Source organism: Aquarana catesbeiana, linkage group LG01, assembly GCF_042186555.1.
Source record: "Aquarana catesbeiana isolate 2022-GZ linkage group LG01, ASM4218655v1, whole genome shotgun sequence".
NCBI classification, from domain to species: Eukaryota; Metazoa; Chordata; class Amphibia; order Anura; family Ranidae; genus Aquarana; species Aquarana catesbeiana.
The window spans coordinates 218,723,307-218,736,673 of record NC_133324.1 but is presented as its reverse complement, the minus strand read 5'-3'; the positions used below and the strand labels follow the sequence as shown (position 1 = coordinate 218,736,673).

General features: G+C 38.5%; 1 protein-coding gene across 1 annotated transcript in view; it reads right to left on the bottom strand.

Annotated features, from left to right (window-relative positions):
• ADAMTS19 (ADAM metallopeptidase with thrombospondin type 1 motif 19) overlaps positions 1-12,703 on the bottom strand; it is a 520,219-nt gene extending 507,516 nt beyond the window's left edge. The window contains exons 1-2 of the mRNA XM_073625112.1: positions 12,082-12,703; positions 884-1,530 (exon numbers count right to left, since the gene is read on the bottom strand). Coding sequence (XP_073481213.1) covers positions 884-1,530; positions 12,082-12,169 — 735 coding nt within the window. The 5' untranslated portion in view covers positions 12,170-12,703. The remainder of the gene's footprint in view (positions 1-883; positions 1,531-12,081) is intronic.
• Between the last annotated feature and the right edge of the window lie 664 nt (positions 12,704-13,367).

The window sequence follows — 13,367 nt, the reverse complement described above, 5'->3', positions numbered from 1 at the left end:
TTTAATTTTTTTTTTTGGATATTTATTATAGCAAAAAGTAAAAAAATTTGTTTTTTCAAAATTGTTGCTCTTTTTTTATTTATAGCGCAAAAAATAAAAACTGCAGAGGTGATCAAATACCACCAAAAGAAGGCTCTATTTGTGGGGGAAAAAAGGACATAAATTTTGTTTGTGTACAACGGTGCACGACTGTACAATTGTCAACGATGCAGTTTCAGGATGGAAACACAGGTAATCCGGATCATCCCTACACTGTCCCTACTTATCAGGAACCTCAGGAACCTTTCCGTTCCCTTAGCTCTAGCCAGCATGCCCTGTCTGTCCCTGTCTAGTCATTTTACACACTGTGAGTGAGCCAGACTGAAGCAGCGATCCCACAATTACTATAAAAAGTGTTATTGTTTTATTTAATGCAGTAAAATAAATAACAGGTTATGTTTTAAATGTATAGGTCATTCGAAGGCCAAAAATGTAGCATGAGTAGTATGGAGTATGTCAGGACACTCCACTGGGTAAAATTATCTAGTTGTCTGTAATATGGTGCTGTGGGAACATCTAGATGTGAGCCTGTGGTTCTCTTAACCAAGGATTCTCAACTCCATCCACAAATGTCTCTTTTCAGTTTGCAATTACATATTATCAGTATCATTCAGATAGAAATAATTATTTATGCCTTGTCCTATCCTCACAGCAGTCTACATGATACATTACATATTTAGATATTTAGACCTGATAAGGAAAGGCTGCAAAGCACTGAAGGAGTGTCAACTGGATGCTGTTCTATGTAGAAATCCCTGTCCAGTTAGGCTGCAAGGGATCATAGGAAGATAAACCTTAATTTACTCATAATTTTAAATTGTACTTACTAACATCATAGACTTACCAATCCACCACATGTGCTGAAGGAAGCAAATGAGCCACGATGGCGGAGAACAGTACCGCTATAGTAACAGTTCCTGTCAGTATCTCCAGTATTTAGAGACTCCCTCTTCTCCCTCCTTCTTTCCTCCACCACAAATCCCGGAGACAAAAAATGATTATCTCTCTTCAGTAGTAAATACAATTCCCTCCCAAAGGCAGAGATCTTTATTTTCAGCTTTCCGCTATCATCCACTGATTGCTGTGAAGAACTAATGGGCTTGTCCTGAGGAGGATATGAAAGTGATGATGGGTCTGACATACTTGGAGGAGATGTATTTTTGTTATTTGTTCCAGAAAACCAAGGAAATGGAGAAAAGTGATAAAACTCATGAGAGTCATGTTCATAATAATTCTCTTCTTCTTGATCCATTTGCTGGTGAAAGAAAGTGGGAGTAGATGAAGAGGATACGGATCGTACCTCTCTCGAACTAACAGCCTGGTTATTTGGTAAAGACAGATCCTCAATACTGTGATTTCTATAAAGTTCAGGAATTTCCAGTCCCACAACATTCTTTCCTCCTTGTCGTACTTGTCTCAACTCCTGAGAGCCCCAGACTGTTGGAAATACCACCTCTGATTCCTCATCCCATTGGAAGGGCAAGACCAGACCTCAAAAATAAAAGAAGAGACCCATGTAATTTAAAAGCCAGAATAAGAGATAAAGATAAAACATGATAAACAGAAAGTCAACAAAAGCATAAATATCTATAAAGATAGTGAGTGCTTAAACCTGTTAAAGGTCTATTACTTTGCTTCCCATAATACAACATAATCTATATAATCAACTATTTCTGTTAAAAGTATTTTGTTAAAGTGGACCTATGCTCAAACATTGAAGATTTCATATCATATAAGAAATATATACAAAAATGTTACATTTGCCTAAGCATTCATGTGACTATCTCTAGGCCCTCCTGAACCTTAAGCCTCATAGCTGTGGATCTGCAGTGTGAGATTATCTACGACACTGCTGTCTCTGACTGGTAAGCTCACAAATATTGCTACTACTGTGATGCTCATAGTTATTCTTGACTGCGGGGAAGCTGGTTTTACCAGACAAACTGCAGTGTAAGGATCTCCATGATAATGGTCTATTCATTTTGTGGATCCCTTCTTTCTCCAGCCCCCCTACTTCCTCTTGATCATTAAACCAGCAGTCATGAGATTACCAGTGATTGGTGGGACAGCTCAGATATAAAGATGCAAAGCCCTCCTGTACCAAGATAGCCACCTCCACAAAGAGGCACTGGAGTTGATTTACTAAAGGCAAATAGGCTGTTTATTCTGCAAGGGAATTTTCCCCATAGCTTAGTGAATGAGGTGAAGCTCTGCTGACTTCCATCATCCAATGATGTTAAAGCAAAAATGCATTTTTTTATATTCTCTATGCATATAATTGGGTATTGTTTGCAAACTTTCACTAAATTCACTAAGTTTTAGGGGAAACTCCCTTGCCTTCAGTTCATCAACCTTGTCACCATAAATCTTTAGTAGGAAAAGATGAGCAAACAAAGAGGCAATATTAGTAGCTTGTCCTTTGCGTTATGTTTGCACTTTTTTCAGCACAGCTTCCACATTACAAGTCTTTAAATTCAACACTAATTTACTAACAGACTTATCAGTCTGGATGTCACACCACTTCCTCAAACTCAATCTATCCAAAACCAAGCTCATAAATTTTCCTCCCCCATGTGCCCCTTCCCTTGATCTTTCTGTCAAGATCAATGGCACAATTATCAGCTCATTCCTGCATGGCAAGGTTCTAGGTGTAATCCTGGACTCTGATCTATCCTTTAAGCCCCATGTCCAATCACTGTCCAAATCATGCAGCCTCAACCTCTGCAACATCTCCAAAATAAGGCCCTTTCTAACCAATAAAACCACAAATCTCCTAGTTCACTCCCTGGTCATCTCTCGTCTTGACTACTGCAACTGCTTCTCATTGGTTTACCTTTACATAGGCTATTCAGTCCATCATGAATGCTGCTGCTAGGCTCAATCACCTTAACAACTGCTCAGTGTCTGCTACTCCTCTCTGTCAATCCCTCCATTGGCTTCCGCTCACCCAACAAATTAAGTTCAAAATACTAACAACTTACAAAGCCATCCACAACTCTGCCCCCAGCTACATCACTAACCTAGTCTCAAAATACCAACCTAATCGTTCTCTTCATTCCTCCCAAGACCTCCTGCTCTCTAGCTCCCACATCACCTCATCCCATGCTCACCTCCAGGACTTTTCCAGAGCCTCTCCTATCATATGGAACTCCCTACCCCAATATGTCTGATTATATCCTACTCTGTTTGCTTTTAGACGATCCCTGAGGGCAGGAAAAGCTTATCCTTCCCACACCTAATCACTGTACTTTTATTTTCTCCATCAACCCCCCCCCCCCCCCCCCCACCGTTATTACCTTTTGTATCACTTGACCCTCCCTGTAAGCGCTAATGAGCAGGGTCCTCTGATTCCTCCTGTATCAAATTGTATTGCAACTGTACTGTCTGCCCTCATGTTGTAAATCACTGCGCAAACTGTTGGTGCTATATAAATCCTGTATCATAATAATAAATAATAATAATAAATTGGATTTGATGGTTGTATTCTGTGAGGTAGGGTAAAAAGAACAACTGACATGCAAAAGCAAAACCCACAACGATTCTTTACAGATCATCTCATAACTGATTTGACAGCAGTAAACTTAAACTTGCATTGATGTTGTGTTATTACACTTTATTGCATCATCATTGTGCTCCCCTTTCCTTTACTAAACAAGTCTAAATGTTATTTTCATTCTTGTATGGTACTTTATAGTAGCAAGTTACTTTTCTAGGAGATGTATAGGTTTACATACACAGAGTGGTCTCATCAGAAATCCAAGTGGGTTTTACAGGAAAGACAGTTATCAATAAAGGACCATTCGGGGTATGTTCCTATTATCCTCTGAATGTTCTCTGAAAAGGTATGTTGAGCCAAATGGCACAATATACAAGGTTTACTACCTATAAACTCTCTCCAACCCTGAAAAAATTCAGAATGCAGAGCCCAATACTGATTTTCACAAACGCATTGGATGCATCTTTAAATTCAGCTCCTGGGTGTTCCTCACATTTCACTAAAAATATGTTTTGTGTACTTTTGAAAAAAGGAGCAATGAGGTAATACAACAAACATTCAATACCAAGAATGATGGGAATTATGGGATACTATGGGGTTTATTTACTAAAACTGGTGAGTCCGAAATCTGGTGCAGCTGTGCATGGTAGCCAGTCAGCTTCTAACTTCAGCTTGTTCAATTAAGCTTTCACAAACAACAAAAACTGGAAGCTGATTGGATTCTATGCAGAGCTGCATCATATTTTGCACTCTCCAGTTTTAGTAAATCAACCCCCCTGTCTAAAATGTAAATGCATCTTCAGTGCAGTTAGAATGATAAAATAGTCCAATTCCCTAGCACCCCTTGCAGGCTTACATTTGCAAATGTTCTCTCTAAGCCAAGTAATTCCGATGAAGTAATTTTTTACAAGTGAACCTCTGAGTACAAGCTCATACGCAGAAGCCATAGGAATAATAGAGAGTGCAGACCGCATGCACAGGCCCAACTAGGAATATTTTGACAAGCACCTGTGCAACATAGTCAGCAATTTCTCGCTTAAACATTAGGAAATGTGCATGTATTGAAGTTGAGTTTTTAATGAGTGCCGGTATTGTTGAATAAGGGATATATTAATGAAAATAAGGTCAACTTACAGTAGTCAGATTCAAGTGCCTCATTTCTGCACATTCACCAACTATCTGCCAACATTTGCAGTTTTATAAGTATATCCCCAGATTTAACATCTTGCATTTTAATATACTTTAACAGCTAGCTATATGTATAAAAGCTCAAAATCTATGATTTTGACATACTTTAACCTTCTTAGGATTCTCAGAAAACGAGTTAGTAACTTAAAACCAGCTTAGAGGAGTTTTCAATTATATACACTTTTGGGAAAGTATTTGTTTATTACAGGTATTTATATAGCACAGACAATTTACGCATAGATTTAGATATATTATACATCCCCACAGAATGTTTTGTTTCTTCCAAATGTATGTTGTTATTAAAAGCTTCCTTTATTTTATAGCTATATTTATAGCTATTTATAGCTTTATTTTAATAGCTTAAATTTGAATGAGAAAGTGACTAAAATGTTAGTGAATATTTTCCCTTAGCACACAAAGTCTGAAAAATAGAAAAAAAAAATACAAACAAACCCCTAAGCCTATGTGTGGCTCTATGGAACATACAGGGGGAGATTTACTAAAAAGGTGCACACAGAATCTAGCGCATCTGTGCCTAGTAACCAATCAGCTTCTAACTTCAGCTTGTACAATTAAAGAGGAAGTTCAGCCCACCTCCACAAAAAATTAAAAGTCAGCAGCAACAAATACTGCAGCTGCTGACTTTTAATATATGGACACATACCTGTCCAGGGAGCCCGCAATGTCGGCACCCCAGCTGATCTTCGGATTGGCAGAAGAGGAAGGAGGAGGGGTGCCAAACTTCCGAGAGACGGCACCGTCTCCGGAAGTGGGCAACGGTACCTGTCAAGGACAGGACAGGTACCCCCCCGAAAGGTGCCAAATGTGGCACCGGAGGGGGGGAAGAGACGGATAAGTGGAAGTTCTACTTTTGAGTGGAACTCCACTTTAAGCTTTGACAATAAAATGATGGAAGCTGGTTGGTTACTATGCAGGGCTGCACCAGTCAGTTTTAGAAAATCACCCCCACAGTGTAAATACTCTAAAATTAACATTATAATACACTATTTTGTTTCCCATATATTGCTACATCCTATTACTACTACAATTTTACAATAATATATTTAAAAATATTTATGTTTTCTGCATGCATTCAGTGCTCTCTCAGGGACTGAATACCAATAGCATTGTTCTAGCCCATACATCAGGCAGCTAGGTATTCTCAAGCTTTCCTATTGAGCATTAACATATAAACTTTAAACATATACAGTACATAGTTACATAGTTACATAGTAGGTGAGGTTGAAAAAAGACACAAGTCCATCAAGTCCAACCTATGTGTGTGATTATGTGTCAGTATTACATTACATATCCCTGTATATTGCGGTCATTCAGGTGATTATCTAATAGTTTCTTGAAGCTATCAATGCTCCCCGCTGGGACCACCGCATGTGGAAGGGAATTCCACATCCTTGCCGCTCTTACAGTAAAGAACCCTCTACGTAGTTTAAGGTTAAACCTCTTTTCTTCTAATTGTAATGAGTGGCCACGAGTCTTATTAAACTCTCTTCTGCGAAAAAGTTTTATCCCTATTGTGGGGTCACCAGTACAGTATTTGTAAATTGAAATCATATCCCCTCTCAAGCGTCTCTTCTCCAGAGAGAATAAGTTCAGTGCTCGCAACCTTTCCTCATAACTAAGATCCTCCAGACCCTTTATTAGCTTTGTTGCCCTTCTTTGTACTCGCTCCATTTCCAGTACGTCCCTCCTGAGGACTGGTGCCCAGAACTGGACAGCATACTCCAGGTGCGGCCAGACCAGAGTCTTGTAGAGCGGGAGAATTATCGTTTTATCTCTGCATTTGATCCCCCTTTTAATGCATGCCAATATTCTGTTTGCTTTATTAGCAGCAGCTTGGCATTGCATGCCATTGCTGAGCCTATCATCTACTAGGACCCCCAGGTCCTTTTCCATCCAAGATTCCCCCAGAGGTTCTCCCCCCAGTGTATAGATTGCATTCATATTTTTGCCACCCAAATGCATTATTTTAAATTTTTCTACATTGAACCTCATTTGCCATGTAGTCGCCCACCCCATTAATTTGTTCATGTCTTTTTGCAAGATTTCCACATCCTGCGGAGAAGTTATTGCCCTGCTTAGCTTAGTATCATCTGCAAATACAGAGATTGAACTGTTTATCCCATCCTCCAGGTCGTTTATGAACAAATTAAATAGGATTGGTCCCAGCACAGAACCCTGGGGAACCCCACTACCCACCCCTGACCATTCTGAGTACTCCCCATTTATCACCACCCTCTGAACACGCCCTTGTAGCCAGTTTTCAATCCATGTACTCACCCTATGGTCCATGCCAACGCACCTTATTTTGTACAGTAAACGTTTATGGGGAACTGTGTCAAATGCTTTTGCAAAATCCAGATACACCACGTCTACGGGCCTTCCTTTATCTAGATGGCAACTCACCTCCTCATAGAAGGTTAATAGATTGGTTTGGCAAGAACGATTCTTCTTGAATCCATGCTGATTACTGCTAATGATATCATTCTTATTACTAAAATCTTGTATATAGTCCCTTATCATCCCCTCCAAGAGTTTACATACTATTGATGTTAGGCTAACTGGTCTGTAATTCCCAGGGATGTATTTTGGGCCCTTTTTAAATATTGGTGCTACATTGGCTTTTCTCCAATCAGCTGGTACTATTCCAGTCAATAGACTGTCTGTAAAAATTAGGAACAACGGTCTGGCAATCACCTGACTGAGTTCCCTAAGTACCCTTGGATGCAAGCCATCTGGTCCCGGTGATTTATTAATGTTAAGTTTCTCAAGTCTAATTTTAATTCCATCCTCTGTTAACCATGTAGGTGCTTCCTGTGTTGTGTCATGAGGATAAACACTGCAGTTTTGGTTACTGAAGCCCCCCGATTCACTCGTGAAGACTGAGGAGAAGAATTAATTCAATACCTTTGCCATCTCCCCATCCTTTGTAACCAGATGTCCCTCCTCATTCTTTATGGGGCCAATATGGTCTGTCCTCCCTTTTTTACTGTTTACATACTTAAAGAATTTCTTGGGATTTTTTTTGCTCTCCTCCGCTATGTGTCTTTCATGTTCTATCTTAGCCATCCTAATTGCACCCTTACATTTCTTATTGCATTCTTTATAAATTCTGAATGCTGAGGATGATCCCTCAACCTTGTATTTTTTTGAAGGCCTTCTCCTTTGCTTTTATATGCATTTTTACATTGGAGTTAAGCCATCCAGGATGTTTGTTCGCTCTTTTAAATTTATTACCCAATGGGATACATTGGCTAATGCCCTTATTTAATATGCTCTTAAAGCAAACCCATCTCTCCTCCGTATTCTTTGTTCCTAATATTTTATCCCAATTTATGCCTTTTAGCAAGGTTTGTAGTTTAGGGAAGTACATATTGGTTTTAATGGTTTTAATGCCAGCCTACAATCCAGATGGTTTTGGTAACAAATTACCAGACTAAAATTATTAGGCAGGCATTGCAAGACAACTGTTTGTCTTAACATAGGAACTTATCAAATGGCTGTGTTTATTATGACCATGGGTGACCTTCATCCAAGTAGACATCCATGGTGATAACAATTGTGCACTTGTACCTCTGAAAATACAGGTCACACACAGATTCTGTTTGCATTGTATAACTATGAATACACCAGCAAACCAAAGCAAAGCTTCCTAGATAAATGTTGCCCCCATTTTCAGCCAAAAACTAACAGTATAGCAGGATGCAGCATGATAAGGCCATCAGGTCATGCTTGCAACGAAACCAGCCATACTTAAGCTGGTTACTCAAAAAATCTCATTACTTAATTCAAAATCTCATCATGAAATTTGTCATGGGAACACACTAATGGTATTTTTTCCCTGGGCCCTATGGTACTTTAAACTATCTGCATGTAAATCTATATTAACACATGACCACCAAAAGGATGGTTGAGTCACTAATTAGATGGTGTGAATTGCATTACAGTAACCACTTTATTGCTCATATTCATTCAACCCACCTCTCATAAAGCAACAGTCACTGACCATCTACACTATAAGGCAGTTGTCATCAACCCTGTGCTCAGGGCACACTAACAGGCCAGGTTTTATGTATTACCTTGGGGAGATGCAGACTAGAATACTGCAATCACTGAGCAGCAAATGATATAACCTGTGATGTATTTCAGTTATCTTGCAAACCTGGCCTGTTAGTGAGCCCTGAGGACAGGGTTGATGACCACTGCTATAAGGGACCTGATTATACTGAACCACTAAGATCAGATAACTAAATCCTCTTCTCAGACATTACAGTGCATATGTTTTAACAAATAGCTTACAAAAGAGCCTAAAATGTTACTAAACCCAGGACCCTGCATTCACTATATCTGGTTTCCCACAGTACACAGAACATGGAAATGCAACTATTTTAGTAAATATAAACTGCTAAATACATTTTCTCATCAGCAGTATATAGCAGTCTTGTGACTTCTATTAGTGTCCGGCCAAGCACTGGTTAATTCTCCTTGGACTGTCCTATGAGGCTGCATGACTCCTGACCCTCTGTCTAGACAGTGCTGACTGGCCCTGTGCTGATCACATGCATCCTCCCAAGAAAAGAAGAAAAAAACTCTCTAGCAACACACACCAAACTGAGCATGTGCAGAGTACCTCCACGGTTCTGTATTATCAGGAGATGGATCGGGGACAGTAAAAGAAGGGGAGGATCAGAGAAGACAGGAACAAACTGCTTTTTTACAAATGCAGAGGATTAACCTCTTCACAGTCAGTATAACAAGCATGCTTTACTGCATATACAGTCTGATTTACTGTTGTGGGTTTTTAACACTTTAAACAGAATTTTTTTTTCAATCCACATTTGTTATTGGTCACTAAAAACAGTATATCAACATTGTATTCCAGACCACAATCACTAATTGTATGATAAAAACATAAAGTAACATATTGCTTTTACAACTTAGGTGTCGTTAATTAATACAGGTGGTTAATTCATACAGGTGTTACTAATGTTTCATATGACTTTTGAATATTATATACAAGCAACTACAAATCAAATAAGAAAAAAATAATATCTGGAATTCAAAGTAGTTTTTTTAAAGGGAAACTAGTCTTTTGAAAGTTTTTGTTTCAGCTGTACTTGAATAGGATAATCTACATGGTAGTATTTAAACCCACCTACGTGTGTATAGTTTAAATTATACACTGTATGCAACTATAGGCATAGCCATGGTTGCTTTTATGTTTTTGGACAGTGCTTCCTGCACACTAGGGGTATGAATTATGACTGCCTTTTGAAATGTCCATAGACATTGAATTACTAGAGGCAAATAAACTGTTCACTTTGCCCTTATTTCCCCTTATCTTAATGAATGAGGTGAAACACTACTGACTTTCACTATCAAATCATGTGCTAGAAAAAAATACTTCTTTCCTTGCCTGTGATTGGGTATTCTTTTCAAAATGAATTTTAGTCACATTCACTTACCTAAAAGAAGATTCCCTTGCAAAGCCCTATTTTCCTTTAGCATATTAACTCTACTACATGAAACAAATGCTTATCTGCCACCTTCTTTGGCAATAACTGGCATGCCCATGGTTTGGCAATGATAATGGTTATACATCAAGTTATTTTAGTGTGACATGGAAGACACCATCATTTTGCTGGGTGCATCTATATTGCTGTATGGCTCTCAAATGGCTGATTCTATTGCTTCTAAATGAAATGTCAGATCAGTACATTAGCATTACATTTGGCCATTACCATGAGTGGCCTAATCTGTGGCTGAATGGCCTGTCAGTTGCCAAGAAAGAAAAGTCTCTGACAGCTAGGTCTTCAAATCTATGGTCAGGTTTGCTATTCCTCTTATGAGACTGGTTGAAAGCAATAGACTCTATGGGGTTGATTTACTGAAACTGGAGGGTGCAAAATCTGGTGCAGTTCTGCCTAAAAACCAATCAGCTTCTAACTTCAGCTTGTTCAATTAAGCTTTGGCAATATAAAAAAAATGGAAGTTGATTGGTTTCTATGCAGAGCTGCACCCCCATGGGTCTGATTTTATTAAGTGTGAAATGAGGTTGAATTCAGTGAATAAATCTGTGTTCACATCACTTCACATCACTTCAAACATCCAATCAAAAGCAAGAGAACTCAATTTGTTTTAAATTACTCTGCACATGCCTGGATGTTTGTATGCAATTCACATTTACTAGCTCAGATCCTCTGTAGCTAACCACATGTGTCTCAGTAGCCTTCCTGGCTGACTATACCTTCTGATTTAAAGAAGCTCCTAAAGGAAACATTTTACATATCTATATATAAAAAAAAAGCATTAATGGAATTAACCAACCACAAGCATAAAAAAAATCACATAAAAAAACTTTTGGTCAAATGCTGAAATAGTAAGTCAAGATATGTATTCGCTGAAAATATGCTATAGGTTTATTGTATTATGATAGTGCAGATGGAGTCAACAAGGCAGTAATATATAGCGACCAATCAAATTTCACTTTCAAGAAGTCATTTCAATATGAAAGTGACTATGAATTGTTGTTAGAGGTTATTGTACTTTGCACAATACTCAATGACATTTAATAATCCCACCAAGATTTTAATCACATATAAGCAACCTTCAGTCTACCTGCAGATAGATACGAATAACTCTCTAAATTGTCATTCCTTACTTTAAAGCTTGACATCTTCAAACATTTCTAATAAAATCAGCAGGAGTTTCATTCATTATTTCATTGAGAAAATACTAATTTTAGCACAGATACCCTGACCTGCGTGTCATTTGCCTTCAGCAAAACCCCTGTATGGTCATGTCTACCTGGCAATCTGAACATTCACAGAGTTTAATTTGTTGTAATAATGATTAGATGATACATTCTACAACTGGTTTAAAGAACTTGGCAACAATTACACAGCTTTTTCAGAACTTAAAGTATGCAAAATATTGGTAGTATAAAATCTAACAAAAGAAGCGTAAAATAAATACAAACACTAAAGTAATAAATCTTTTCAAGACAAGTGAGGAATTTAACAGCATTCTAAGAATTTCTCTAGTTTGTGTTAGGTACACTTGACCTTGATATATATATCTGTTTCAACATCAAACAGTTCCCAGAATGTAAGTCACAGGGATGCTGCCTGCTCAAAGGCTGCTGTAACTACTTAAAAGACACACATCACAAAAAGATGCAGGGCCATTATGGAAACATAAAAAGAAATTAAGATGATCTGTAGCAATGAATGATCCACATTTCAAGCTATGGAATTTCAGTTGTCTGTATGGGCATACAGGATGCAGTTGCAGTAGACAAGAGTACAAACACTGACACCAAACAGAAGCTTTGAACCTACCTGTGCAGATCTTACATGACAGGATACACAAGAACAGATAGACAAGGCAGCAGTTGCAGTGCAGTCCCATCCCTTTTCCTTGCCCCATCCACTTAATGGTCTAAACACATGGAGCAGACGCTGAAAATGCCTTAAATCTGCCAATGTGTGTTGCTTGCTTTCCCTAGTTTTTTTCCAGCAAAGTTAGTGAATCACTGCCCAGGGAACAACTTTGCTTTTTTTTTTTTTTCCACCGTCGCCTGTGTGGATTTATTGAAGGGGGGCAAAAAAGGGAAAATTATGACTTTGGGATCAAATATTCCTTCAGCAGTGAAAGACTGTTTTTTTTTTTTTTTTTTTAAGTGTTATTGGTGCAAATAAGATCCCTTTATGAGTACAATCAAGCATGAGCTTCTTACTAAAAGGAGCCCACCGGATTGGGAGGCAGATGAAAGTAAAAGAGTTTCTGTGCAGGAAGGGAGAAATATAAAGCAGCTGCAAAGCAGACAAAAGAGGGAAAGAGATCAGATCTCCCTTGCACTCACACACATGCACATGCTGTTCTGAATACTGCACACATTATCTCTGCCTCACACAGCTATAAGAGCAGCAGGAGGGGAGGAGAAGAAGTAGGGAGAGAGCTGTAACTAACTAGGTGGCTATACAAGCGTAGACATTCAAAGAGGAGGGGGGCTTTCCTTTGCCAATGAAAGCTGATTGGCTGCTAGCAATAAATTATTTGCATAAACTGCACGTGAAAGAGAAGCAGGTAAGGGGAGTAGTGGAATGTGTGATGCATGTAACTCTACAAGTCTACCACACAACAGTAAAAGATTAGTCAACGCTACAATATTTACTTGATACTTTTTTGAGCATCTCATCTAAAATGTTACATCAGCTTGAGGTCTCTATTAAAGGATGTTCATATTCAACTTACTGAATCTTTTATAGGGATGGGTGCACAAGATCTGGTAAATACAAATTTGACTAGACACAGTATGTGTATGTTTTTTTAACAATAGTTCAAAATAAAACCATTAGAAGTCTTACATCATCAAAAAAACACTACCAGCCCAGTGCTTTAAAGAAGAATTCCAGGCATGGATATTTTATTCATAGTTACATTGGTCCGCCTTGGACCAATGTAACTAGGTATATACCATGTCAAACAAAACCAAACAAAATTCCCAGCTCAACTTACCGACCAGTCTGCAACCAACTGAATTATCCTGTCTAACATTATGTGTATAAAAACAGAGGTTTAGTTTGCACACATTTGCAAATACATGCATAAGCTGCAGAACCAC